The sequence below is a fragment of the Aphelocoma coerulescens genome, chromosome 12 (genome assembly GCF_041296385.1).
Source record: "Aphelocoma coerulescens isolate FSJ_1873_10779 chromosome 12, UR_Acoe_1.0, whole genome shotgun sequence".
Taxonomy (NCBI): domain Eukaryota; kingdom Metazoa; phylum Chordata; class Aves; order Passeriformes; family Corvidae; genus Aphelocoma; species Aphelocoma coerulescens.
This window is the reverse complement of record NC_091026.1, coordinates 4547015-4570320: the sequence shown is the minus strand read 5'-3', so window position 1 is coordinate 4570320 and position 23306 is coordinate 4547015. Positions and strand designations below refer to the sequence as shown.

General features: G+C 40.7%; 1 protein-coding gene across 5 annotated transcripts in view; it reads left to right on the top strand.

Moving 5' to 3' along the window:
- The window catches only part of DOCK3 (dedicator of cytokinesis 3), a 192326-nt gene that overhangs the window by 137761 nt on the left and 31259 nt on the right, over positions 1-23306 (top strand). For all 5 annotated transcript variants that reach the window (XM_069027878.1, XM_069027877.1, XM_069027876.1 and 2 more), the window contains 14 exons: positions 2506-2698; positions 3645-3772; positions 4730-4834; positions 6891-6989; positions 9105-9199; positions 10706-10781; positions 11675-11775; positions 12052-12110; positions 13516-13664; positions 15919-16004; positions 17962-18057; positions 19750-19810; positions 20296-20389; positions 21072-21220. In XM_069027878.1, coding sequence (XP_068883979.1) covers positions 2506-2698; positions 3645-3772; positions 4730-4834; positions 6891-6989; positions 9105-9199; positions 10706-10781; positions 11675-11775; positions 12052-12110; positions 13516-13664; positions 15919-16004; positions 17962-18057; positions 19750-19810; positions 20296-20389; positions 21072-21220 — 1491 coding nt within the window. The remainder of the gene's footprint in view (positions 1-2505; positions 2699-3644; positions 3773-4729; positions 4835-6890; positions 6990-9104; positions 9200-10705; positions 10782-11674; positions 11776-12051; positions 12111-13515; positions 13665-15918; positions 16005-17961; positions 18058-19749; positions 19811-20295; positions 20390-21071; positions 21221-23306) is intronic.

Genomic DNA, 23306 nt, shown 5'->3' with positions numbered 1-23306 from the left:
AGAAATCAGTGCACAGAATTTTGCAGACAAAGTGATGGTGAATGGAAACAGCATCTTATGAATGTTTTCCAATTGTGTTGGTCCCAAATACAGAGGGAGAATCACTTTGAGGAGGGGGGATTTTTTTTTTCTCTTTGTTTCTCTTTTTAATTTTTTCCTCCTTTCTCTCACTATGGTATTTCTTACTTTGGACTTTTGTAATTTGTAAAGCCTGTCCTTGTTGAATCTTTGAAAAGTTTACTTTTTGTTTCCCCCTTGCCACTGTGTTGCCCCCTGATCCCATTGCCCCATAGGCCTCCCAGCCTGGAGGGCAGGCGAGCGGAGCCGGGACAGGTGCCCCACAAAAATGTGGGGGCACAACAAGGCCGACATTTAATTCTGTAAGTAATGATCCCCAGGACTGCTCAAGTGTTTCACTGTGGATGTTCCCAGTTAATCTCTTTTCCCTACCCCAAACACTCTTTTCCTGCATATAAACTAGAGTTTGATGTTTAAGTGGCTGGTACTTTAAAACTTGGAGATGTGGAATATTTCAGTTATTAATGGAGCAGTTTATGGCATCCACACACCAAAAAGAGAGTACTGAGGGTGTACACAAGATTACGTAAGTCAAATAGTTCAGGGGAGCCAAGCATTTGTTTTTTACTTGATTATTAGTTCTGGAAATCTGGACAACTGTTAAATATGCACAGAAATGCTTGAGGCCCTGGCAAACCTAACTTCCCTCACATTTGTCCTCTTCTCCAGGATATTTGAGAGGTCTCAGTATCTCAGTTCTTTCCAGCAATGAGTAAAGCTGATTTCCTTCCTCCCAGGCAATTAGTTTGACATGAGTAATGTTCCAGCATATTTTAGAGTGTTGTGCAATAATGGACCCTTCAAGGAACTGTTGAAATGATGTCGCCTCAGGACAGCTCCAAATCTTCCTGAAGAGACCCATGCCTTCCCTTGGATTGCTATGGGCTACAAGGAAATCCTTCTGCTTTATAAGTAACAGAAAGTTTTCCTAAACTCCTGTAAGGATTTGTCGGGCCAATATTGTAATTTCAATTGTATTATCCCAAAGATAAAGACAGTGGCTGGATTTGTGGCTGTTTCTGCCTTCCAAGAGTACCAGGAGATATTGAAATGATTTATATGTATTTATTTTGTTAGTACATTGTAGGTATGGAGGAACAAATAGGTGACAACACCCAGGAGGCCTTGTGGGGGTTTGTGTAATCTGAGTTGATTGTAACAAAATTAGATTTTGAGAGAGAACGAGTGGAAGAAGAAGGAGGTAAATTTGTATTCAGAATAATTTAATGAGCTCTACGGTGTTAGTTGTAAAAATAACTTAGATTTTGCTCAAATATTATTAAACAGATTTCACTGTTGAAGGAAAAAAGACTTGGCAAAGAAGGAGGCTGGGATTTTATGGATTAGGAGAGTCATGTCAGTATGGAAGAGATACAAAAATGTTTATACAATGAGAAAACAAAAAAATCTCAGGAAAAGGAAATACTGATAGTGGTGAGACTCTGGAACAGCAAAGCTGAACAGAGATCTGCAGTGAAGTGGTAAATCTGAACTTGTGCAGGAAATCACTGGGGTTTGTGTGGAGAGGTTCAGGGAAGGGAGGTGGAAATGGCAGGAAGGGAAGAGTGAAGGTGAGGCTGGTTCAAGAAAGCAACCATCTAGGAATTTAAGTAGTTTTAATGAGGAAGCAGCCATGGAGCTTGACTAGGATGTAGAGGGAGAGAAAATTTTAAAACATTAGAGGTGGTAGCAGTTGTTTGATAGGACACCAAGTGTGCAGAACTTGAGCATAGGGTGATGCATGGAATTTTCTAGTCTTGTGAAGAAATTAATTGAAAAATAGGAAATAAGACATGCAGAGTTTTTTGTTGCTGCACTTTAAGAACCACTTTCAAGGACAGCTCCAGCTTACTGGAAATATCTGTTACTGCAAGGATCACATGCACACTCGCATGATGTGATGCCTCTTTCACGTGGACTCACACCCCACCCCTGCTGCAGAAATCCTGGAATGTCACATGGCAGAGCTGGTTAAGGGTCTGTCAGCAGGTTCTTCACTTCAGAATATTTTCTGAAGAGTTTCAACTGTCTTAGGTAGTTGCTTAGTACAAACAATTGGCATAGAACTCTCTAATCAGTAGTGTATTAACTGAAAAAAGTAAATCAACAAAAACTATTTTTTGTTCTCTGATATCTCCATTTTTTTTCTGTTTTATAAGCTGTACCCTAAAATACAGCTTTTTGAAGCTGTATCTATGTGTGCAACTTATCCTAAGATTTACTATTGCAGCAGCACTTGATTTCTCTGTCCTACGTGTGGCTTGTTCCCTCTGAGCTCCAGGTATCACAAACCACGAGCACCAGCCATAGCACAGTCCATCGTAGCTTTGTGCAGGCCCTTCATTCAGTGTTCCTGCTGTTCCCACCTCACTGCACTGAGCTGCAGGTCAGGAATTGCAGGTGCTGAGCCCCCTCCTGTGTCCGCAGGCCGCCCTGCTGAACTCGTTCCCCGCCATCTTCGACGAGCTGCTGCAGATGTTCACGGTGCAGGAGGTGGCCGAGTTCGTGCGGGGCACGCTGGGCAGCATGCCCAGCACGGTGCACATCGGCCAGTCCATGGACGTGGTGAAGCTCCAGTCCATCGCCCGCACAGTCGACAGCCGCCTCTTCTCCTTCTCAGGTGAGCTGGGCCCCAGGGCTCAGGCCTGCTGCTCTCTGAGGGCAGCAACATCCTGGGTTCTTTTGCAGTGGCTTTTTTGCAAGTTATTTCCTGCTGAATGCCAGTAATGGTGGTAATTATTTCCCTTGGCAGCACTGTTGATAAATGTATTCATTAGCTCAGTTGGTTGGAGCAGGGTGCTAATAACGCCAACATTGTGGGTTTGATCCCGGTTTTCACAAGGGTTTTCACTTCAGAGTTGGACTCTATGATCCTTGTGTGTCCCAACTCAGAATATTCTGTCACTCAGCTAACTCTGTTTGACACAAATACAAGTTTTCCTATGGTAGGAAATGTTTATTAATCCATCTTAGATAAATTGTAGTTACTAAAGGTTGATAAACATACATTAAATTAAAGTCAGTTATTAAAACTGCCAAATCTCATGTCACACTTTGCACTGTCTTACCATGGACAGAAAGAAAACCTCCTTTCCAGCCAGCTTATGCCTGAGAAACAGAGCGGTTAGTCATGTGAGAAACCCACCACATTCCTTTGAAGTGTCTTTAATCTTTACATTATAACTTCAGTATTTCTTTAGCTCAACACTTTAGTACTTCTTTAATTCTTAAAATTTTACTTAAATATACTTCTATTATTGCTTAAATATACTTTAAAAATCAGAATTAAAAAAACCTTTAAGAATTCAGTGGAAATGGGTGAAGATTGTGAGTGTATTTCCTACATAAAGGTCTCAATGAAAGAAGTTATGATGGTAACAGTGGAAGATAGAAAGCACCACTGGGTTTCTCTTTCCTGTAGTGAGGACCTCAACTTAGTGCACTTAAATTACTGTACTCAGTAAAGGTGAGAATGATAACACCACAGAGTTTTGTTGAAACCATCCATTGTAATTGTTTGTAAATATTTTCTTTCCTTAAATTTGAAATTATTTTCCTTCATTCAGAGTCCCGGCGCATCCTGCTGCCTGTAGTCCTTCACCACATTCACCTTCACCTACGACAGCAGAAGGAGCTGCTTATCTGCTCTGGGATCCTCAGTAGTATCTTCTCCATAATCAAGACCAGTTCTTTGGTAAATTTGCTGCTTGATTCTAATTTTTTTATTTGCACCACTGATGTAGTGAAATGAAGAGTGAGAGATTTTTATAGGTTATTATAAGTTTTTCAAAGAACCTTTTAAAAACAAAATTGTGCTGTCAGCAGGAGAACATCTGAAATAAGGGTCTGGCTCTGTGTGTGTGACTCAGAGCATCCTGATTACAGTGTTATTGCTGTTAGGAGGGGGGAAATGCATATGCCTTCGCCAGCTTTGACACTGTTTCATTTTCTTCATGCAAGCCCAGAACTGAGATGTCACAGGAGTTTAAAAGTTCTACACAGCTCAAGGACTCATAGTTCTGCAAAAGACAGTAACTAGCACTTTGTGGTTCACATTAAAAGAATACTCTAAAATTATCCAATCAATGGAATCCCACTTACTTCTGGAAATTGCTCCAGAGTTTCAACACCCAGCTTTGATGGTCATAATACTCTGATCTCAAAAGGTAACTACATCATTTAAAGCAATGCTCACAAAGAGGAGGTGGTGAAGTTTCCCCACCTGACTAAAGCAGGAAGCTTGCAGTGCTAAATATAATTCATACCAATGTGTATTTCCAATTACAAGTCATGGTTCTGTGTAAAAGGAATGAGATTAAAGGTATCATAGAAATAAGCTAAAATCATACTGCCATGGAGTAAAGGTTCCTGAACATAATCTGCTCCTGTTGTGTTCTAGAGCTTTGATTATAGACTAACCTTTACGGCTGTGACCCTGAATGTTTCCATCAGAGACTGTCAAGGTAACACACACACACACTGACAGAACAACAGGATCTGGTACCAATGAGGAATTTGACTGTACTTCTTTGAACCTGTTATGGAGCTCTCTGTCCCAGCAAGCCTGTGGTATGGCTGACTCAGCAGAACTGTCTTTACCAGTTCCATTTCTCCAGTTTCTAACTGTTTGTTTGCTCACCACTTGCTGTAGGAGGGAGATGTCGTGGAGGAGGTTGAGATGATGGTGGAGAGCCTCCTGGACGTGCTGTTACAAACTCTGCTCACAATCATGAGTAAATCGCAGTCTCAGGAGGCGGTAAGAGGGCAGCGCTGCCCGCAGTGCACAGCAGAAATCACTGTTAGTAACTAACAATCAGTTTCTATTTCCTGCTTCTCTAACCTCTGGTTCAGTCCCTCACCACCACTGGCACCTCATCATCATCTCTGCTGCATGAATGCCCAGGGCTTTGTCTCTTTCCCTTAATAAGCCATGAACCCATTCCCTCCTCCCTGCACTAGTGAGGGCTGCAGGAAGCAGTGGAGCTCAGGAGCCTTTAGTGGATTTCCAGATTATTTTCTTGTTTGTCTTTGCAGCTGTGATTGAGAGTTATTGAACAAAACTTGAGATACTCGGGAGCTGCCTGGAGCTTCACCCCTAAGGTGGTGTCACCAAGGGCTATATGAGTACTAGGCTGTGATCCCCAAAACTGGGGATATCACAGTGCTCTGTGGTTAAATCCCTTTGCTAAACGCCCTGGAGAGCTTCTGTCCCAGGTCATTGATTATTTCATGCAAATGAAACACAGCATACTTTTTCAAAAGAAATTAACAGATCATAAGTCAAGTGAGCTGTTGAGCTTCGTGGGAGAAGCCACCACTTTACCCAGGCTGCCAGCATTAGCCACAGGGAAAATAATTTTGACATGCAGTGGAAGAGAAGAAAAAGAATAGAATGTTGCTGTTCAGCCTTCTTCTTTCCTGGATTTGTGCCCTTTTCTATTCTAGCCTATTCTAGTCTATTTTTGTTTGTCAGAGTCTCTAATGCAGCTTTTGCACAATGTAGGATGTTAAGCTGCTGTTCAGAATGTCCTTTTTTTAGACTTGTTTTTTTAGCAAATGGCTGAAACCTCAGCAGTGCTGCTGGGGGCAGATGTGCACTAAGGTGCACTTCTCACACAGAAGAGAAGGTTGGACCTTTCCTTGTTAGCTCAGATAACGAGATGTTCTTTGATACAGGACAAGAAAGGCACTGGCTTGCAAATGTCCAGTAATATCTCAGTTTCCTTTTACTGCTGCCATTTGACTTACTGCTGTTTACCCCATGCCAGCCCACACAAAAGAGCACATCTTTCTTCCTAGTGAAGTTCAGCCCTGGAAAGTTTATTGGAACAACCTGTGTCAAAGTTCCTGGGTAGATGCTTGAGCCAATTAGAAAAACAGTAAAATGGAAGGCAGGGTCCCTTATATTTGCTCCTCAGTTTACATTTCACAGCACAGTGATATATGGATTCTTATTAGATATGGCTTAGATTAGTGTATTTTCCAAATTAGCTGCTCTTTGTTGTAGAAAAAAAATAGTGTTGTGCAAGGGACTGGCAATCAACAGACCCAGCCCTGATGTTTGTTCTTGGCACCACCTTGTTCTCTTGGACAGATTGCTTAACTTCTCTGTGCTTTGCTTTCAGATTTGTAAAATGGGGGAGTTCCTCTTTGGAAAACACTTTGGGATGCTGTGGTAACTGGTTAGGGTGCATCTGCTTTGCAGAATTACAGAAATGTAACTGTAGCTCATGTAGGCTTACTCAGACTGTGCTCAGGAAATCTGACTGCAGTCCTGTCAGTACTGGAGCTTTGACAGCACAGAACTTGGTGAACACTAATAAGCCATATATTTACAAGCTTCCAGACACCTTCTGTAGCCTAGGCTGATCCCAAGCTGTCACTGCTTTACTGGTCTGAGTCAATCAGTTCAAATAATTGCTGGTCTGTTGGCATGAGCTGCAGTCACACCTCTGACAGACACTGTATATTAAGTACGTGAAAAGGTATTGTCAAAACCTGCATGCTTGGAGGATGATTTGTTAATGTCTGTATTAATAATTTTAAATGATTTTTGATTAGACTACAACTTTGATTAAAAGACCTTTAAAACTGGCATCTGTGGAGGAGCCTCCTGGAGGTGTATCCCTGTATTAACAGTAACTCAGGAACTGTTAACCTGCAGTACTTTCAATCTTTGTGCATGTCAGCTGTCCCCTCATAGGCATTGGGGCCATTTCAGACCCCTCCCTTTATACCTTCCCCCAGGTTAAGCTTTGTATCTATGAAATTTCAGATTGTCTCAATGAAAGAGTTTCTCATTTGGTCAACAGGGAGAATATGTCTCCTGCCTTTTATCTTTGCTTCGTCAGATGTCAGACACTCACTTCCAGCATTTACTGGACAACTTCCAAAGCAAGGATGAGCTGAAGGTACCAAAGGGTGTGATGTTTGTAGGGTGATTCCCTCAGAATGGGAGAGCAGAGGGGAATCCCTCGAGCATCACTTGCCCTGTTAATCATTCCCATCCACTGGCACTCTGTTTAGGGGACCTTCCTCTCACTTTTATAATCGTTGGTGTAGTGTTGCAAAAAACCATTTAAGACTACAGGGCACCAAATTATAACAGCAAATAAAGTCCCAGGATAGATGTTGTTGGACATAAAGGATATCATAATTGTTACCTATAAAACACAAGCAGAGGAACAGGGCTTTTTTTTAATCCCGTGAATGTGAAATCAGTTGTTGTATAGCATTTTGCTAGATGTTCAGTATGCACTGGAGCTTTCTTACAAAGGGTATTGATTTTATGCCAGAAGAGAATTTCAAGCCTTTTGGGGGATATAAATGTCTCTAGCAGATGAAATCTTTTTTGGGAAAGCTGTAACCTTACCACTCCAGTTGCTGCCTGCTTCTTTGTGAACATCAGCTTAAATTATGACTCTCCGTGAACAGCAGGGGTTGGTGAGGGGCACAGACCTCTGACATTTGGAAATGGCACATCACACATCTCACACGAGCAGAACTTCTTACCTCAACTTCCATAGGGAAGAGGAGTATCTCTGACAACAGCCTGTTTAAAAGGCAGAATAATCCTATAAATAAAGACAAGTTTTTCTATAAAATGATTTTGTTTAGTATGGCACTCAATAAAATAAGCACAATAAGAACAAGGTAATGTGGCAGGAATTTCTGTTACCTTAACAAATGAAATGGAGAAGCAGTGAGAAGTCCTTCCTGGATAGACTTTCAGCTTTTAAATATTTTGTGTGCGTACAGAAAAGCTGGATAAATCAGGGAGATGAATTTGCAATGATAAAATTCTTATCTTTAGGTTGCAGGGTTCAGTGTATCTCAGGTTGCTAGTTATCTGAGATTGCTGCCTTTCTGGTAACTTTCAAATTGCTCACAGGAAAATGATTTGGTAAATTAATTCATAATAAATTTTAATAGATATTTTAAAAGCCATCTAAACTACAGTTCTTGTGTCAGACTTGTGGAAAGGTCATTGAACTGAAATTTGTCTTTATGCCCATAAGAAACTGTTGTATCTCTATAATCTGAGTATATGTTCCAAGAGTATCACAAAGGCTGAAGATTTTATATATTACTTTTTTTTTCCCCATAAAATATGGCCATAATAATATTTCCAATACTTTTTCTGGCATGGAAAGGCATTTTATTCACTTATCACTGTTATACTTAGGGCAAAATGAGGCCAAAAGTCAAGGAGCTTCTAATGCTTTACTCTGAGCTCAGTTACACCAAGATATTAATCACACACACTCTTCCTCCTCCCCCCCATTAAGGCATAATGGTAGGATGGTTTTGAAGAAACCCTGCTCTGCCACTTTCTCTGCTATTTTGGTTTTGTGTGGAAGGAAAACAAAACAATAAAATCATAGTTTGCAAGGCCAACAACTTGTCATGTTTGATCCTTGCTGTTGTTCTGTAGACACGGAGGTGCAGGTAGTCAAAAGCCAGAAATGTCTTCAGGTTTGGGGATTTTTTTTTTGGAGAGCAAAGATTCAGCTGAATGTGTCTAAGAGCTCTTTGCTGCTCTTAGTTGCCAGAAATGGGGTTTTCTGTTACTATTTTAGAAAGGGTGTGTAGGAGTTTCATTTGGCTTGGGGGTGTGGTTAGTTCTCAAATTGTGAGGTAAGTCCAAAGAAATTTAGACAGATAAATGAATAAAATGAGCACATAAAAAGGTGATTATGAGTCCAGTATATTTGAAAATAGCTGCAAATTGACACTGGAACTCTGGGTGATAATATGAGAAGTCATATACAATTATCCACATAGGGAAGATTTTCATCTCCCTGTAGAAGTGAAGATTTTAAAGAAGCTGCAAGTTCTATATTAGAGGCAAACAAAAGGAATAGAGCCATATTCCAGTGTATGTTGCTTCCATGTTTCCAGGTGAATGGCCTTTCAACACAAAGCTCAAGTAAAGCACACTTAGCTTAATTGTCTTTCTTATGATCAAGAAAATAGAATCACCTGCAACTGCTGGTGATTTTTCATTTCTTTTCCCTGTGTGACAGGAGTTCCTCCTGAAGATTTTCTGTGTGTTTCGGAACCTGATGAAGATGAGTGTCTTTCCTCGAGACTGGATGGTGATGAGGTTGCTCACCAGCAAGTAAGTAGAGAAGCAGGTGTAAAGTGTTGTCATTCTGCGGCAGTTAAAGCCTGGGGCATGGGTTTTTCCTCAGACTGAGATGTGAAGATCAAGACAGGAATCCTGGAGTGCTCATCCTCATTCTGCTGTTGCTGTAACACTCCAGACCAAACCTGTGTGTTCGTGGGTCTGTTAAACCCCACCAGTATTCTCAGAGTCAGGAGTTAAAAGCAGAGCTGAAGGAGCTGTCCTGAGGGTGAGGGGCCAAGTGGCCCAGCAGCTCCAGCACACAGGGCAAGGCCCAGCTCCCCACTCCCAGGGGTGTTAATGGGCCTCTCCCACCCTTGCCAGGGAATCCCTGCATTGAACATCTGTCTTTTCCCATAAACATCCCTCCTTAGCTGAGCAAGGAGAGGCACTCAGGTATCTGGGAACAGTGGGAGCAGACCCCAGCCATGACACCAAAGCATTACATTAAGAGTTCTTTCTCAATTCAGTTGCCATCTACCATTTTAATGCTCCATTTTATCTCAGTTTCTTGCTTCTGCTGGGTTAAGTACTGTGCTCTTTGGATTGGCAGCAGTGTTGAACACAGGGTGGCTGGAATTATTCACTAGCTTCCTTAGCTAAACTAACTGTGGAATTCCCACTGACTGACTGACAGCTGGAGAGTTCCCACTCTGAGGAAACTCCATGGAAATGCTCATAAAGGCTGCCTGCTCAGCTGAGCTGAATGCTCTGCGAGTCCACCCTGCTAATGAGAAGTGAAAGAAGTGGATTTCAGTAATTCAAGCATAAAGACTCAATGAAGTTCTGTAAGAAAAAAAATCCACCTGAAACAGTAGCTCCCTCAGATGCTGCAGGTTACCTGTTCCCTTGGGCATCATTTTGCCACAAACCTTTAGACTGACAGTTACATTTAGCAGTGCTGCTGGAGTACTGCTTGCATGTGAATCAGAGATGTGCTCTTCTTTTGGTACTATTGTTGCTTTATCTACATGCCATTTATTAATTCTCAATTTATCATGTGCCTTGATTGCCTTTCACTAAGGTGTATTCAGCCACCAACAAAAACTAACACGAAAATCAAAAATTGGCAAAATACTCGCAAAAATCTTGAGTTGAATGAGGTGAGATTAAGGACCATTGTATAGTCAAGAACAAGAACAGCCCCAACTTTTTGAGTTACTCTTCTCTGGGGGGAAAAAATCTTTCTGTTTAAAACGGAGGAAAAGGAGTATATTATTCCATTTCACTGGAGGACATATGGCCCAGCCATGCAAAACAGACAGGATTTTAAATGCTAAATGTTACAATAATAATGAAGGTTCATAATCTTGTATCAATTAGTACAAACTGTTCATTAAAACTTAGAAAGAACGGTGGTTTCTGTGTAAATGTCACAGTGATTACACAAAGAATGCTCATCTCTGTACCCACAGTAAAATCAGTACCACCAACCACTGTAATATGTTTTATTCCAGATTCAAATGTTCTTTGTTTTCTTCTCTTTGTTTTTGGCTGCAGTATCATAGTTACAACAGTTCAGTACTTGTCTTCTGCCCTGCATAAGAATTTCACGGAAACAGACTTCGATTTTAAAGTAAGAATTGATTCAGAAAATGTTCTGATGTCTTTTCAAACCAGCAGTAACAAAGGAACAGGAGCTGCCCTCTGCATTAGCTGATGATATTTGCAGCATTTATTAGAGTGTCTGTCAGGAAGATGACCTAACTGATAAAGGACAGGAATGGAATCTGCTGAGGAATTGATGGGAAGTAGAACAGATACAGTGTGAGATCAAATCAGGAAAATTGAGTCCCTCATAAAGGAAACAAGTAATTCCATAAGCAGGGGGCTAATGGAGCGTGCTGTCTTGCAGAATGATGGATAATGCAATGTAAACTCAGGCAATGCTTTTCCTGAAGTTGGGGAATTCACGATCTCCCTCTCCCAGAGGTCCCTCTGGCTGCTGACATAAATCCTGGAGGAACACAGTATCCTAGGGAGTGTTGTCCCTGTGTCTCATGTAGTTGGAGATGGACAGCAAGTTCACTGTTAATAAGGAAAAGCTGCCAGACATGCATCTAGGGACATGTGCACAGGCCAAGCTGGCAGAAAACTCATCTCTTTGGGAAAACAGATCAAATTATAGGGTTCTCATTCATGTATAAGGTGATCGCTGGGGATTCTTGACAGATAAAATCTGTTTAGCCTATAGAAAAACAATTTAAAAGTTTGCTGAAGTCACCAGGTTTATTAAGTCTTGTGCTCTGGTGCAAACAGGAAAACCCAGTGGCACTGCTTTTGTGGGGTTTCAGTTCCTACCAAGGTTTAAATTACCCACTTGTTATCCTTAAGAGTTAATTTGTATCTCCATAGTAAGAGACACTGATGAATTTATGCCTTGATTACGAAAAGGAGTCTATGTCTTTCTCCACTCTTTAAAACTTACTCTTGGAGTGTAATGCTGTAAAATTCCTTCCCTTGTCACAGGTGTGGAACTCTTATTTCAGCCTCGCAGTTTTGTTCATAAACCAGCCGAGTCTCCAGCTAGAAAATGCCACACCACCTAAGAGGAAGAAGATTCTGGATAAGTAAGGACATGTTTTGTTGGGTTCCCACCCCAAAAAAGAGACTTTTTTTCCTACCATAAGTCTCTGTGATTTATTATGAAACCTGGGATGTGGAAATTCCTGGGAAATTAATAAGCAGATCTCCCAATTCCACATTCAGGGATTAGTCAGGTTGTTTGATATTCTTACATTAACATAAATGTGAATTGATTTTTTTTAAACAATTTGATTATTTTTTCACATCACTGCCTTCCCAGTTTTTGTTCCCTGGGCAGCTGTGTCTCTGTTCTCTCTCAGGTACGGCGATATGAGAGTGATGATGGCCTATGAGCTCTTCAGCATGTGGCAGAACCTGGGTAAGTCTCTCCCTCTCTCACCTGACAACCAAAGCCAAAGGAACCCCCCATTTCCGTCAGATTTTTAATTTTTTTTTAATGTTTTGTGGCATCACAGAATCCTTTGTTTCTCTGAAGAGAAGCACTTCTCCCACCAAAACTCTCTTTTGCACTGTATTCTAGAGGAAAGTAACAAAATGTTTGCTGATAGAGATCACAAATACAAGGATATGAGAAGGGGTGAATCACTAAGAGAGCAAAGGAGTGACACAAGTCAGATTAGATAACTTGATAATGTGGCTGCAAAATATTCACAAAGCCAAATACAAACATTTTATGTGTAGGAATATAGGTAGGAGTGCTGTTCAAGAAACCAAAGACTACAAATGTACCATGCTGATAATCAGCTGAAGGGGAGCTACCTGTAAAATGCCACGAGTAAAGGAGATTTTGTAATCTTTGAGAAAATACGTGAGAATCTGGAGTAAGAGAGAGGGGCCATATTACTGTCACAGTGTTTTTCATAAGTTCACTTGATTCTAGATTAGTTTGCCCAGTCCTGCTTTCTACAGCTAAAAGAAACAACAAAACACAAAAAACCATAAACCCAAGACAAGTTGGATGAAGTTCAGACAACAGTCAGGAACACTGCAAAAGCAAGAAAACTAAATAAGCCTGGTCTGTCTTGCACAACTAAAATGATACAGCCAGAACTGGTCACAGTTCAAAGGATCTGTGTGGAGAATAGAACGCCCTCCAAGATACAAGAGATCCAATATGCAGAAAATTAATGCTGGACAAACTCAACTGAGAAGTGAGAAGCCAGTTTTAGATGTGTAGATGCAGATATTTATCCCTGGATGCTGTTCCAAATCAGGCTTTGTTGAGTTTCTCTCTGCAACAGTGCAGTAACGTGGCTCAGAAGAGATTGTCAGCACAGTGCCTCCAGTCCCTCCTGGAGCAGATCCATTTAGTCCCAGTCAAGGGCAGTTAGGAAATTTGAGACAGCACTGAGGAACAGGAGCTCTTTAGTTCTTTCAAATCTAAATGTGTTCTACTAACTACCACTGTTCTCACCAGGATTTCAAAATCCTCAGAAATTAGAAGTACGTACCCTGGCCTCTTTTCCCCCAGTTAGTATGTTTTAGTTCGGTTACTTTTGACAGTCTGAATTCCTTTGCAAGTAAAATGCACTGACAATTTTTGCTGAAGGCTTTCACAGTGAACTTAAAAATGCTCTTAGAGACTTTGCAAGATATGGTGTAAAGCAAATACTGATTTTTCATTCCTTTCAGGAAAAGAACATTTGCTTTCGTAATGCTCATGCCTACTACTTTGTGCATGTCATTATTGCAAGGGTTCCCTATTTTCTCAGTGACAGATAGCAAAGGCTTTTATTTAATTACAGTTGGTTTGTGTTGTACAGGTGAGCACAAGATTCACTTTATTCCGGGAATGATTGGCCCCTTTCTGGGTGTTACACTTGTTCCACAACCAGAAGTCCGGAATATAATGATCCCAATCTTCCATGACATGATGGACTGGGAGCAGAGAAAGAACGGCAACTTCAAACAGGTGAGGGCACTTCCCAAGCTTTCCTTTTCCTGCTCTGGCTGTCTGCAGTGTCCAGCTGGAAGCTGATGTTGATCTGACTGTGAAGATGTCATGTAAATATATATAAAATAGAAAATTTGAGACCTACTTCACAAAACTATCATAAGACCCCCAAGATTGTTTAACCAGTGCAAACTGCATTTCCCAGACACAGGGGGAAGAGGAGGGATGTGCTCAGCACATCACAGATGGGGAAGAGAGTTTTTTAAGTGCTGGGCTGTCACTGCTCCCACTGGTTTCACTTAGATTATTAGTCAGCTATTAAATGGGTCAGACTGAGAACCAAAAATGGGGATGTAAAGATTTAGCCACTATTTGTGATTTGCTCTCTGCTTCTCTGTCTTCAATTTGCAGCTAGGAAATGGTACTGTATCATTAAATCATTATACCATGCCTTGAAGCAGACTTTGTAGCTGTTTTTATTTTCAGAAATTGCAACAGCTCTCCTGGAAGGGTTAAGTCCAACAAGAGCTCTGCAGTTTCCACCTGCTGTGAGCTGTGATTGCAATTCAGGGAGAGAAATCTTCATCATTCTGTTTCCCAGTCGTGGTCAGAGAATTGCTTAGATTTTCCACTGCAAACCAGATCCCTGAAGTGCAGAGCATTGCTAATGAAGGATGGGTTTGGACTGGATCCTCGCATGACAGTGTTTCATTGTCATTGTGCTGGGGCAATACTGAGGGCAAGTGTCTGCAGAGAAGTGCTCTGAAGGAGTAAATCACCATTACATTATCATAATTCATGTGATTAATTATTTGCAGAGTCATTAAAATGCCAGATCTAATCTATCATTCCAGGAGAATAGCAGACCTTTCCCATAACCTGATCTATTAAAGGCTGTGTGGAAAAGTATTATCAGGAGCTTGTTTTTCTTCCCCTTCAACTCCTGTGATCGCTACGATTGTTATTATTTACTATTATTATTATTATTGCAATAGCATTTTGATCATAGTCCTCTTTCCACCTGTTTTAGCATAACAATAGAACAGTCTTTCTCTAGAATTTACAGTAATAAGCACTTACAGTCACCTTTGAGTTTCTGGGCCTATTTATATTTTCTGTATCAAGATGAACTCTTCATAATCTTCATTTAATTTTTATACTCACTAATGTATTTTAAACTACAGCTCCAAGAATATTTCTTAAATTACTTGTGGAGCAAATTTCCACACTGTTTTATGAAGCATATATTGTAACTTTCTGAGGTCAAAGACGAAATAATCATCTGTATTAGTGAGAATGAAATATACAGTTAAATACCACAAGAGATAATAAACCTCATTAACATTATCTGCTGGGACCAGGGAGTTATTTGCTTTCCAGTATAATGCTGGGTAGCTGGACACAGGCATTATGGATTTCTGTTGTCACTGTAGATCACAAACAAAGGGAGGGTTTTCTTAATTGTGAGCTTCTCTTCACCTTTTGAATATTCAGTTGTTTGTCAGAAAATATAAACCCCCTGAAAATTCATTCAAGTGCTTTTTAATTCTCTTCAGTAGTTCATGTTTTAACAAGGTTGTTTTTTCAGCAAAGCTGGATAACAATACAGTTTGATTCAGGAATGAAATCAGGTCTCCCTTTAATGACTTCAGCAGCAAGAGCACCAAGTCCATTTGTGTGCTACTGGCTGATGTGCTTTTCCTTCCCATCCTTACCTCCTTTGCAATTTGGCAGCTGAAAAACATGGAGAAGCTCAAGCTATGCTTGTATTTAAATAAAAGTAAGCCATATTTCTGCAAATCGTTTCAGCCTTTAGAAGCCTCTGTCTTCACTAGTAGTGAAACCATGTTTTCTGCAAGATTTCAGACTACATGAAATTGTTTTGTTTAATGTTACATACGTTGATTTCTGCACTTGAATGAATTTTATCAGAATATCTGATATCACACTTGATATTTAGGGTGGGAATGAATAAGTATTAAAAATCTTTGTAAGAGGAACATAATGATGCTGGTGTGGTGTTTTATATAAGTGAAAGAAAAAGCAGAAGTGTCATATAATCACAGAGAAGCTTAAAAAGGGGGGTTTAATGAACAAATAATCTTCCAATATAATGATGCCTGGGTGATTGCAAACCAATTACCCACAGCAGAACCACCACAGCACAGCAGTGGTGCTGGATATTCTGCTGTAGTTCAGGATCCAGTTTACCTGATGTACTGGTTCATTGGAAGTGTTTCTGAGTGATGGATTTGGTTGCTTCTTCCTGCAGGTGGAAGCTGAGTTGATCGACAAGCTGGACAGCCTGGTGTCCGAAGGAAAAGGTGATGAGAACTACAGGGAACTCTTCAGCCTGCTGTAAGCTTTGCCAGTTTGTGCTCCTTGTGTTGTGCAGGGCCATTGCAAGAGTCTGGGCACTGATCTGTACAGCCACAGATCTTTGGGGAGGGCAGGAAAGGGCTTCCTGGCAGGTTTCCATGGAATGGCTCAACAAAGTAGTGCTGAAAATAATAGAGAGACCTAAATTCTTCTTTATCTTCTCTCTGTGACAGCTAATAAAGGGCTGCACAGGTTATCATCGTCCCATCAAAAATTCATTTGCTGGAGGAGCCAGGGCCCCTCTCTTTTGATAACAGTGAATGAGATTGTTTAGAGACAGTGCACTGTCTACAGAGTCAGGCTATGTTAGAGCAAAGGAGATTTTCCTCAGCATTTTCCTTTGTTTCCTCCTATTTTTGAAGGCCATGTTTTGGTTGGCTCAACAGTTGCCAGTTGCTTCCTCCAGAGTCCATTGTGACACTATTTGCACTTCCCTTCACACCAACAATTCATACTCAGAAGGATAAACTTGAGGATTTTATGTCTGACTTTACACTTCACTACCTTTGATTACTGATCTGTCTCCAAATTTCATTTCAAGTGTTCCTAGTTTATTTCAAAAGGAATTATTTTGAACTCCTGACAGTCCAGAGCCCTTAACCCAAATTTTTTAATACTCCAATGAGCCAGAGAGATCATTACCAGAATTTTAGCCATATATTTCATACAATTTTACATGGCCCCTAATAGCACACCGGCTGTTTGAGCCATAAACCTTTGTTTTGCTGGAACCAATAATTCTATTTCTGAATTTGCAATTGCACATTCATTCATTTCAAGCTAGATAAGCCTGCCCATCCCATGTGCTTATCCTCAGGAAGTATGGAAATGTATTCACTTTGGATTTGTGTATATTCAGCCTTGGGAAGTCTTGGATCTTATGTGTACAGATGATGTAAGTCTATTTCAGGGATAAAGGAAAGGAAATATCTATTCTTTTTATAATTCACCTGGCAGGAGGAATAGTGTGCCTTTGCCCCAGCTGAAGACATTTGTTACCTGAAATGTTAAGAATTCAAGGGTTGTAGTTTTTAATCATTTTTAGATGATAGTGATTGGCTGTATTACCAAGAATCACAGCCTGGAATGCCAGCAACCATTTTGTTTATATGTGCCACTGACTTGTCTGAGAACAATATGAGGAAACAACTTGAGGAAAAAATTCCATAAATTAGTAAATGCTGTGTGAAAAAAACAGCTGACCCTGAATTCTACTGTCTCAACTCTACTGCTGAAAAGGGAATTGGCTCCCTCAGCTGTGAATCATCCCAGTACTGAAGAGTTTGCTTCTTCAGAGGATGTGACACCCAAAAGAATTTCTTTCCCAGAAGTGGGAAGTTCTTTGACTGGAAATCCAGTTCCAGGAAACTGGCATGTAAATTTGCTTTCTTTCTTCACTTTTTAAACACAATGTTTATTGTTCTCATTCCAGCCTTCTCTCTTTCTTCACTGTGTGAGATGGGTGCTCACTGTATTGTCTATGGTAGGCAGGAGCAGACTGCTTTTATTTCCAGTTTAACTACATTGTGATTCAGGGTTGCTTAGCTGCTGATTAGAGATGAAAGTTTTTGGAGGCATGAGCAAAGAAGAAATACTTGCAGTAGGTTTGGACTCCTTTTCAGTTTCTGACTGCTGCTAGCAGTATTTAAGCTACAGGTAGTAATGTGGGAATCAAGCACTGCCATGAGTGTTGGTTTTTTTCATATCTGTTAAATGGCAATGTGAGGGTATTTCCCCTTCTCCTGTCAATTCTGTAATTTCCTTGTCTTTGCTTCATGCTGCCTGGAGTAGAACCCAACTCTTTGGGCCTTATCCCAGGTAAGATGGTAATTCTTCTGGAATTTGTTTTATGAGGGAGAAACCAAGCTGTCTGTATCAGTCTGCGTGCACTGTACCATTTCCCTGGAAGCCTCACCTGCTGTCTTTCCATCTCCAGTTTGCTGGAGAAGATTGAGCAGGAAACTTGGCGGGAGACTGGAATCTCCTTTGTCACATCGGTCACTCGGCTCATGGAGCGTCTGCTCGACTACAGGTATCTGGCACCAGCAAGAACGTGTTCTAAGCGTAAGAAGTCTGGAAAGACATGGTACCAAATTCCTACAGGGAATATTTTTATTGACTATCAAGCTGCATACATGAAAGCCTAATTCATCACTGCTGGGTTCTGAGCAAACATCCCAAATCCTCATCTCCAGAGCCCTTATTCTCATTCTTGTGTGCTCATTCCTGATAGTTTTGTACTAAGGTTTATTTGGGTTGCTGAAAAAGTAATTCCTTCTATCACTGAAATGATCTCACCTAATTCAGCAAAATAGATGCTCAATGCAAGAGTGATCCCCAAAGCCACACTGAACCAAAGTGTGCTGAATGCCTCATGCAGGGCTGGAGAACTTCCATCTGGGAACTCTGACACATCAGCTGGTGGCTCATGGGCAAGATTTCACTATAAATTAGGCAGCCTTGGTTGAGTTTTGAACTAAAGTTTGCAGGACTGTTGTGTTAATGCAGCTGAGCTTTGACTTAGTTAGAAGGAAATATTTTAACTTTAGATTTATATATACACACACACTCAGAGGGGTTTTTTTTAATAATAGACAATTTGAACCTATATAGAACTGCCCCAGATATTTCTATCTTTAGCCTACTGACAAGAGTTCAAATAGTTTTTTCTTCTGCTTCTGCTCATTAGAGGTGAAACCCTCTGACTAGGCTGGGTGTTCTGCAGTCCCAAATCCTTTTCTGTGCTTTTTAGTTTGCTCTTTTTGTTATCCCTACCACCTTGATCCAATCTCCTGGTTTTTTCCTGGCAACAACTGCTCTACAACTACTGTGCACAACCAGGTACTGGAGACACATTTAAAGGGAATACAGGGGAGCTGCTTGGGGTTTTTTTTGGTGGGCGGTCAAGGTGGGGGGTGTCATGTGGTTTTGGTTTTTGTTTTTTAATGATAAACAGCTGCCAGCAAGGCAGCTTTGACACACAGATACACATTTCCATGCTTGAGAAACACATACCAGTTTTTAAATTGATTTTCAATCTGCAGCAGATTTGTCATTCCCAGAACAGAACAGGGAACTGAAATGTGGCACTGGAATTTGGAAATACACAGGCATCTCTTAGAGTCCAGCTGCCAGTTGGTAGCTGTAGTAGTTCTCAAGATAGTTTGCTGTGTCACTGCTTTAAAAATTTAATCCTTTGTACTGTTTGAATAGAAATGATTTCTAAAATATTCCAGAAACTAAAGATAAATTTTGTGATTTAACTTACCTATACAAAAGTTAGAAATCTAGTCTAAATCCCTCAGGTTGTACCTTTCAGTGTGCCACACCACACTGCAGAGCTGCATTTATGGAAGCCAACCCTTTGACTAGGACTAAATGTTTACATCTGGATAAAGAGGAGTTTTTTACTTTTATAGTAGATCTTGCATTCAGATTATTTTTGACCACTGTTGTCTGATTTTTATTCAGGTTCTTGTAATAAATGAAGGAACAGTCATTTCAGGTGTTTGTTCTCAGATGCAAACGTGTAAGGGGACACTCAGTTCTCACATCATTTAAGCCGTAATATGGAAAGTTTTCTTAGAGGAACTTTATTAAATGAAGTATATGATTATCTGTTGTTTGTCATCCAGGGAAACTCTGGAAGATAAGATAACTTCAGATTTATTTTAAAATGACTGTTTTTGCAGATGTTTGTTTCAACATTGCTCTGCTTTCTTAGGGACTGTATGAAAGGAGATGAAACAGAAAACAAGAAAATCGGCTGCACTGTTAACCTTATGGTAAAGATGTTTCCTTTATCTCTTTGTGATACTGTGCAATGTTGTAGAAACTGGGATGGGAAAGGCTGGGATAGGAATCTGTGTCAGGCAACTGCAGCTTCAGAATCCAAGCACTGGGATGACAGAAGAGAAGGATGAGGATTGTGAGGATTCTCTGGAGGCTCTCGTCCGACTTGCTGCTGAAATCAGGGCCAGATAGGTCAGGCTCCTCAGGGCTGTGTCCAGCTGAGTTCTGTGTATCCCTGTGACAGAGGTTCTACAACCTCTCTCACCTCTTCTTTCAGCTTTTGACTACCTTCATTTTGAAAAAAAATCATGCCATGATAAAATGAGTGGGTTAGATCAGTGTGAATATGGAAAGAATTATTACTTTTCTTTCCCAATAAGAATGTGTTCTCTTTTCAATAACTTTGCACGTGCACAGATGCTGCTGAGTGCTTGAATGGAGAGTCCCAAGAGTAACAACTCTGGTTGTTCTTCCACAGAATTTCTACAAATCTGAGATTAACAAGGAGGAGATGTACATCCGCTATATCCACAAGCTGTGTGACATGCACCTGCAGGCTGAGAACTACACAGGTGAGGGAGACATTCCCCACAGTCTGCTTGAAATCCTTGTGACATTTTTTAACTCTCCCAATGTTATATAATATCTGGTTCATTCTTTTGGAAAAAATTTGCATGAATCAGTTATGGCAGTTGGGAAGGCAAGAAGCTGAGGCCCAGCTTCTTCCCTCAAGTTAAATACTGTCTGGTTTTGCCTGCAGGACCATATGATTATTGCATTACACTCCAAATTTTACACTGAAGTGTTCTTTGAAGAAGATGGATCCAAAAAAAAATCACAACAGCAGAATGAAATTTAGAGGAAGATTAGCAAAACTACCATTATATTATCACTTGTCATATTTCCTTGCATTGCAGTCCTGAGGGAACACTGGAACGTGTATGGACTCTAATGCTGTGTTGTTCAAGCTCTGTTTACAGCCATGCCCCAAATCTAGTTACAGATCTGAACATGGGACTGTGAATTTAAATCAAGTAGCTGGTAAAAAGAAATTTGACAGATTTGTACCTAAAAATCATGTGCTGCTATTTTAAGTAATTGAATAATTTAATAGTCTTCTAAGACTCGAGTTTTTTTCTCAAACCATAAATCAGAAATCACAGACTGTTTCAGAAGCAGGTCTGTGACCTTTCAGTATTGGCTGTGTTGATTTGCTGTCATTGATTCAGTGTTCCATAACTGCCTTTCCTACAGAGGCTGCATTCACTTTGCTTTTGTACTGTGAGTTGCTCCAGTGGGAGGACAGACCTCTGAGAGAGTTCCTGCATTACCCATCTCAGTCAGAGTGGCAACGTAAGGAAGGTCTGTGCCGTAAGATTATCCATTACTTCAACAAAGGGAAGGTATGCCAACTTCTTCTCTCTTCCAGCAGCTTCCTTCCCTTTTCCTGACTGACTTAGGGCTTGCAAGCCATTATCTCCATTATCTCAGTGCAGTAGCCTGGAAGTAAATTTGTATCAAAAGGGTTTATAACATGACAAATTGGCTCTCTGGACAAAAAAAAAAAAAGATGAGAAAAGGTATTGCATTATGTATGGCATTTGGAACGGGTTAGAGAGGCCAACACGACAAACACCAAAACATTTTTAAACCTTTAAACCAAGCACTGGATCAGCTGATGGTAGAATGCCAGTTCCTCAGCTTTTGGGGGGTGGGATTGCATTTAGTAGCTGTCTATGCAAACTGCTGTGCTATGACTCACTTGAGGACTTGTTTTGTGCTTAACCTACACAATGAAATAGCAGGCAAAGTGCTATAGGGGTCTCTTTATTGAAAAAGATTTAAGTCCTTTCAGTGTCACTTATTTTAAAGCGATTTTCAATTAAAGTGCAGTTCCATCCACTGCACAAGAAGAAAATCAATCCATTTCAATTTCATATATTGAGTATGGGTTTCCTACAGTTAATTATATTTTTTTTCAATTACTGCAGAGCTAGATGTTTTAGTCCCTTGTGTCATGGCGTTTTGGGAACATTTCAGAGATGAAACTTAAAAGTGACGTCACCTGTTAAGAGTATTTTCGAATTTTTCCCTTCTGTAGGAAAATTCCTACAGCTCATGTTCTTGGGAAATAACATCTGTATGTGTGCCTCGGGGTTGATTTTGCCTGTGATGGCAATGACAGTGGCATTAAATACAAATGTGAGTTGGTTCATATGGGACTGCTGTTGCAGATATTTCTTTCCTAGTCCTGGTAATAGGGAGTTGCATATGGCAGAAACATTCTCTACAGAACCTGGAAAAGTCAGATTCCTGTGTGAAGGAAGAAATAGTCCATTTATGAGGAAGTGATTAAGATTTTTTTTTGTGTGTCTGCCAGAGTTGCTCTTTTGTGACAACACTGCATATGGTTCTCTCATTTCAGAAATTTTCAGGGGTTTTCAGACTGCACTTAAAAATAAATTACTGGCTTGTGTAAATATTGCAGTACTGTACTGTCTGAGTAGACAAAGATGACAGAGACCCTATGGAAAGCAAGTGAGCATTTATTTTTGACAAAAACAGGGAATCCATATACACAGTGAAGGAGAGTAAAAATTGACTGATGTAATTAGGCTATAAAACTCCTAAAAGATTATATAAAGTGTTAACCTCTTGAGGTTTTCTCCCCACTGGATGTTTTTGGAGTTACTTGATTTGTGTTTTAATCCTCCTTTATTACAAATGGTAGCTGAATGATTAAATAATCCACTTAAGCAGTGTGTGTGCCACTCAGACTGTGGAAGTGAAAGATGCTGAGAAGCCAAATCCTCCTTTTCAGCACTCTTGCTGTGTGACAGGGAGCAGCTCAGGGAATGGAAGAAACCTGCTTCCCTCTACTTGTGTCTAACAGCTGCTTTCTGCACTATCCTGAGATGGTCCCTCCTCAGGTCCTGCAGAGTGGGGTTTGTTATTGTCCTTCAGTTGCATTTCCAGAGTTCCATTTCTCAGGCTGCTCCTGGCCCTTCCACCAAGTGAGGGTGTCAAGGCAGAGTGTAAAGGGTGGAAAAATTCTGCATTTGTTAATAGGAAAATTTTCTCAGCACAGGAGTGGGAGGAAAACTGGCCACAAGAGTGTCTTGTGATACGCCAGTGGCACAGCCCATGGCAGGCCTGGGGTGCTGCAGTGGGTGCAGAACTGAGTGACTCCCACCCTCAGCAGCGTCAGCAGCAGCCCTGTGCCGGGAAAGAACGTGGTGTTTCAAAGCCCTTTTAGCCTTCACTGGTCATGTGCCCCTTCCAGCTGATTTCTGCTAGGCTGTGAATTGGTTTATGGCTCAGCTGGCAGCGTGTGCAAGTACATAACTTAAAATGAAGATATTTTTAACCCACAGTTACAATTTTGTCTGTTAAAACTCAAAAGTTCTCTAGTAAAAGACATCTGTGAATGGAACGGTTTGAACCTGACTGATCATGTTTCTGCACAGCAATAGCTCAAAAACTACACAA